General features: G+C 40.6%; 2 protein-coding genes across 2 annotated transcripts; both read left to right on the plus strand.

Annotated features, from left to right (window-relative positions):
* Positions 1-1,101: 1,101 nt before the first annotated feature.
* On the plus strand, positions 1,102-2,691 carry LOC118302592 (leukotriene B4 receptor 1-like). Its single transcript, XM_035628865.2, has one exon. The coding sequence runs from the start codon at positions 1,174-1,176 to the stop codon at positions 2,200-2,202; it is 1,029 nt and encodes a 342-aa protein (XP_035484758.2). The 5' UTR covers positions 1,102-1,173; the 3' UTR covers positions 2,203-2,691.
* A 146-nt stretch (positions 2,692-2,837) lies between these two features.
* On the plus strand, positions 2,838-4,459 carry LOC118302591 (leukotriene B4 receptor 1). Its single transcript, XM_035628864.1, has one exon. It carries the CDS (start codon positions 2,980-2,982, stop codon positions 4,054-4,056), a length of 1,077 nt encoding a protein of 358 aa, XP_035484757.1. The 5' UTR covers positions 2,838-2,979; the 3' UTR covers positions 4,057-4,459.
* Positions 4,460-6,032: the final 1,573 nt, after the last annotated feature.

A 6,032-nucleotide genomic window follows, 5' to 3' on the forward strand; every position in this document is an offset into this window, starting at 1 on the left:
GTCACAACAACGATACCGCTCTTGCTGACTGAACGATCTGGCGACGAGTGGATCTCAGGCCGGTCTTCTTATACTGGGGGGGAATGATTAGTGATGATCTACAACTGTCGCCACCTGCAGGGAGAAGCCACGCCCACCAACACACAGACAGACACAGACACAGAGCAGGGGAGAAACATGCAGGATTACACACAGGGGAAAACAAACAATGACACAAAAGGGGAAGAGGAGGGCTGCCATGATCCCATCATGACAGCGTTTGTCTGAAAGTTTCTTGCAGTTTGTTGCCAAGTCTCGCATCAACACCAGCACCCTCCATGGGAAGGTTTAAATTGCCTGGTCTTGCGTTTACATTTATTGGGCCAAAATAAGAGAAATGTATTAACAGGTAATGACGCACTGTAGCCATGCAATGATTATAATTGCTTTGGGCCATTGTCAAACAGATGTTGATTAAACTTGTGTTTGAATGTATTTCTTTAATTTCAAGTGAATGACAATGTTGTTTCTGTGATGGGATTTTTGTCTAGACATTCAGTGTGTGATCCTTGATATTAATTGTATATTTGTACAGAACATGCAGTAAACAGGGTTAGGGTTAGGGAAAGAAATGTATTTTTAGTTTCTATTTGTGGAAATAGGCATATACAAATAAAGTGTAAAGTTTCTTTATCAGCTATCACATCTGCTGTGACATCACTGGTGATTTATAGTGTTACTATGAAATTGTCAGTTTTTAGGCCATTTAGCTGTGAGACAAATTAATTAGTACTCAAAAATGTCTCTATCAAAAAAGAACATTTAATGATGTCGGAGGTGACAGTCTGCTCATGCTTCATCTGTGGAAAGGGAAAATATATGGCATGCTTTTTGGGTAAGTAAGTAAAATTAAGGATTTTTGCCAACTGGTAAAGTGACTGTTTTTCAGCTGCCATACTCTCTTTCTGTGTCAGCTGATAACAAATATAAAATACCTTTGACCTTTGTTTTTGCCATGCAAAGTAAATCATTATGTGGCAATCAGAAATATGTGAAATCATGGTTGTGACTCGTAAACTGTGAACAGAGAAACCTAGTTTCCCGTTGAGTTTATCCATAAGGGGAAGCAAAGTCTTGCTTGTACAGCACTTTCTTTTCTTTTCATGCAGACAACACTGTCAGCACACTTGCAGAATGAACCTCTCAGCTGAGCCGTCTTCTTCAGAGGAAATGGCCCCTGAGGAGTTTGATGGTGGGAGAGCAGTGGCTTGTGTGATCCTCAGCCTGTCCTTTCTGGTAGGGGCTCCAGGGAACCTTCTGGTGATCTGGACCATCCTGAGACGTGTCAAGCAACGCTCCCACACCGTGGAGCTCATCCTGCAACTGGCTGCTGCGGACCTGCTGGTCCTCATCACCTTGCCTCTGTGGATCTACTCCCTGGTACACACCTGGTCATTTGGATGGGCCTTCTGCAAAGCCTTAGTGTACATTATCAGTGTGTGCATGTTTAGCAGCATCTTCTTCATCACCCTTATGAGTGTAGAGCGATTTCTTGCAATCTGCCATCCATTTTTGATGATGCGCTGGAAGACCAAAAGTGTAATGAACAGATGTCTCGTACTTTTGTGGCTCCTTGCTTTCCTTCTAGGACTACCTGCTTTACTTACCCAGCCTTTGGATGAAAATGATGGAACAGAGCGGTGTTTCATCAGGGACTTCGGCTCTGTGACTCAAGCGATTGTCTTTTTGTGCCTGGAGACCTTGGGGGGCTTCGTAGTTCCATTAATCATTCTTAGTATCTGTTACTGTCTGGTTACAGCCCAACTCAGGAAAATGAGTTACAACTCCAAACAGAAATCCTTGGTTCTTGTCCACACAGTGGTTATTGCCTTCTTTGTGTGCTGGTTTCCTTACCATATCATCAACATTATTGATCTGGTTTGCATCTTAAGATCAGACAGAGAACACGATTGTGTGCCGGAGAGTTTTATCCTTTGCTCTGGTGCCCTTGCATTCATTAGCAGTACACTGAATCCTGTGATATACGTCTTCCTTGCGAGGAACTTGCGAGGGAGTCTCGAGGAGTACCGACTGGTCAGGCTGTTCCAGGAAATGGCCATACACGCCAACAAACTCATGGAACTGGTAGTACAACAGCAGACTAGCCAGAGGGCAGCAAATACACAGGTAGAGCTCATGTCTGACCTGTGTGAGAAAAACTGAATCCCCTTGTGAAAATGTGATATTTGTCTTCTGCAGTTAAATAACAGACTACACTTCATTATCGAGGACTGTATATGATCTGAGGTTTTGAAAGTCTATAATTAACAGATACCATTAACAGATACCATATCTTCTCATCCTTGTTTCAGTTTTACTCTTGAGTATTACTATAAGCAAACATGTAACTGTGACCTTTACATGTTCCGCGCTGTTGATAATACTGTATTATTGTAATTGAAATTTTTGACAATTTGAAAATTTTAATTACTCCATTGTTGTATGAGTATACTCTGTTTGCAACAATTAATGAAGCATTTTGTTTTTACTCTAAATTATATTGACATATCTCCAAATCAAAGCAACGAGCAAGTAGATGGAAAATAACTCCGTTGCTGTGGTTCTCCGTCTAGTTAAAATTGAGAGTTTGATAAGAAACCATCAACTTTTTTTCTAATTCACATGGTCATTAAATCATCTCTGTTAACATCTGATGGAGTAGCTGAAGTTATTTCATTTTTAGATCAAACCATTTCTATCAAATTATTTTTCTGTTACTTATCTAAAACTCTTCTAAACAGATTTGTTTCACCCCTATCATGGTTTGAGGTGAAAAATGGACGTATGAAGCATGCATGAATCACCTCTCTGTGTCTCAAATAGGCCAGGGAGGAAACCCTGCATGTGCAGCCTTTTCTTAAAGGGAAGTGAAGACTTGCTTGTACAGCATTTTGTTTTACTTTTTGTGCAGACACCACTGTCAGCACATACACTTTCAGCATGAACCACTCCACTGAGCTGTCTCCTTCAGAGGAAATGGCCCCTGAGGAGTTCGACGGTGGAACAGCTGTGGTTTGTGTGATCCTGGGTCTGTCTTTTCTGGTAGGAGCACCAGGGAACCTTCTGGTTATCTGGACCATCCTCAGACATGTCAAGCAACGTTCCCACACAGTGGTGCTCATCCTGCACTTGGCTGCTGCCGACCTGCTGGTCCTCATCACTCTGCCTGTGTGGATCTACTCCCTTGCCAACTCTTGGGTGTTTGGAGAGGCCTCCTGCAAAGCCATGGTGTTCATGATCAATGCCTGTATGTACAGCAGCGTTTTCCTCATAACCCTCATGAGCGTGGAACGTTTTCTGGCTGTGCGCTACCCTTTTGCCTCAGCTGGCTGGAAAAGGAAAAAGGCTCTGAATAAAGTACTGCTCACTCTGTGGACTGCGGCATTCTTGTTCAGCATCCCCGTCATCCCAACTCAGGTTGTGGAAGCGGAATCTGGTGAGGAGCAATGCCTGTATCGGCTTTACACCTCTGTCACCCAGGAGCTGGTCTGTGTGCTGCTAGAGACACTTGTGGGCTACATATTACCCTTCTCCATCCTTGTGGTCTGCTATGGCTGCCTGTGCAGCCGGATCACCCAGATGAACTTCAAGTCCAAGCGCAAGTCTACTGTCCTCATTGCCAGTGTTGTGATTGTGTTTGGTATTTGTTGGACACCTCATCACATAGGAAATGTCCTCTCACTCATAATCCTGGCCATTGAAGAATCCTCTGCAGCAACTCTGGAGAGCGTCAGGACCACCATGACCTTCATTGCCGGAGCCATGGTGTTCATCAGTAGCACTGTTAACCCCATCCTCTACATGTTTGCCGCTCGCACCTTCAGGAGCTCCCTGCGTGACACCGGCATCCAGAAGCTCTTCCGACATATCTCCAGCACATCCCCAGGCGAGGGCAATAGAGAGGTGTCCTTTGTGTCCAAGAGACAAAGCAATCAGACCAACAGCTCTCAGTGTGTGTTGGAGTCAAAAGACCAAATTGACATATTAATGAAAATGTGTGAAAATAATACCTCCTGATATTTAAAATGTATGGGGTGGTGTCAGTCTTTGTAGATATTCATATACTCTATGTATTTCATAATTTTACAAACACAGGATGTCAGTTTATCTGTGCAATACTTGTCAAACTCTGTAAATGACCCTTTTAAATTTTTCGTTTTGCTTTTTGTGAACATGTATTTATAAATATTGTATATTGTGTACTTAAGATTAATGCCATTTGGTATTAAAATAATGGTACAATAAGTAAGTAAGATATGTCTCAATGTGAGTTTATGTTAAATTTATTGTATTTTTTTATTGATGCCAGCAAACAATTGTACTGATTATGTTATCAATTCTGTTCAAGTCTTTTTTAAATTTCATTCAGTAATTTACTCACTCATAGCAGTTGTCTGGATAAAGGCAAGAATTAATTATTTTTCAATCTCTCTCTCTTCTGTCTTGGGGAGCAGTAAAATCTTTGATAGTCTGATTATGGATTAGTGACCTTGTGTAACTAAAATAATTGTTTAATTTACCCATAATTTCGTGTTTCTACTCTCTTATGGAATACAAAAATTTCTACTATTGTAAAAATGTTTTTTACTTGTGACAAATTAGGCAACAATTGTCCCTGTAAGCCACTAGCAGTCATGCTTTCAACTTCCTCCCAATGAAAAGATTGCAAAATGAAAAACTGCATGTTTCCTTTGGCCAGCACCAAAAAGAGGAATCATGTCTCAATGTTCTGTCACAGTCTATTTCTCATTTTACCCCCTCAAACAGTTGTTAAATATCTTTATAAATATATTCAGCACAAAATTGCTTCATAAATACATACCTGTGTTGCTGGTGCAGTTGAAGTGGAAAAGTGCAAGCTTTTCCAGGAGACACTTTTATAGATTCTGCAAATTTGTCCAGGGAGTCAATTAATAGGTCAATTCATATTAAGCATATCATTTTAAAATGTAAATGGATCTCTATTCTGATAAAGATGAAAAAAATACCAGATAGAAAACTAGGCTAACTCAGTTTAACTCTACCTTCACACGACTATACCCCTAATAGAACTAATAAGCACATACTGTATACTCGGGTATTCATGATGGAGTATAATTCCTCAAATTTACTGTAATTGACCATGGCCTGAATCCTTTCTGGGAAGCTCTAAATAGATTTTGGCATAAGAGTAGGACAATATGAATGCCAAGTTTTCAGAAGGGGAAAAAACTAGAAGAATCCACATTTCAAACTAATGATTTTCGAGAGCTGTGTCCTTTGTGTGTTGTTTTGAAAACTCCTTTTCATTGTGATAAGGACTTGAACTTTAAACAAACCCGTTGTGATGGGGCTAGACACTTTTTTGAAGTCCCTAATTATTAGTGAGTCAGAATTATTTAAACTGTGACAGTGGAAAATTCCAGGGTGTGACAAAAACAATTGCATGTCAGACCAAATCACTCAAGAAAACGACCTCAGAGACAAGACTTTTTCTCATAGAATGAAGAAGCGATTTGCTGAGTATAAGACAACATCATCAGTGCGGTTTTTCATGAAGAGTGTATTCCTACAACCTCCCCGTGTTATTTGGCATCTATTTCCCCCATTTAACACATTGTACTTTATGATCCGGAAGGGTTTCAGGTTTTTGTAAATAATAAAATATGTGACATATGAGGGTTACAATATGTTAAAGGCAATTAATACCTTTTGCTTCAATGCTTGCCTTACAGTAATCCTACAGTATGAGCAATAACCCACATTGATAATAAGAAAACTGTAAACCCTTTAAATGTAACCCATTCTTTCCTATGTCCCAGTTAAAAGTACACCACAAGACATGACAGGCCAATTGTGACAACTGAGCCACAATCTTGACTATCCCCAAAGTTCAATGGAAGTAGAAAACTTGCATGCAACTCACACCACGGGGTCAACACAAACGCAAAAATACAAAGCTATTTTCTGAGTATAGCGGTGGCCTGCATAGGTCGCCTTCTCAATCACACACA

Source organism: Scophthalmus maximus, chromosome 4 (genome assembly GCF_022379125.1).
Source record: "Scophthalmus maximus strain ysfricsl-2021 chromosome 4, ASM2237912v1, whole genome shotgun sequence".
In the NCBI taxonomy this organism is placed as follows: domain Eukaryota; kingdom Metazoa; phylum Chordata; class Actinopteri; order Pleuronectiformes; family Scophthalmidae; genus Scophthalmus; species Scophthalmus maximus.

Excerpts from the sequence above, each read along its gene's own strand:
- LOC118302592 (XM_035628865.2), top strand. The coding sequence starts at position 1,174 with ATGAACCTCTCAGCTGAGCCGTCTTCTTCAGAGGAAATGGCCCCTGAG.
- LOC118302591 (XM_035628864.1), top strand. The coding sequence starts at position 2,980 with ATGAACCACTCCACTGAGCTGTCTCCTTCAGAGGAAATGGCCCCTGAG.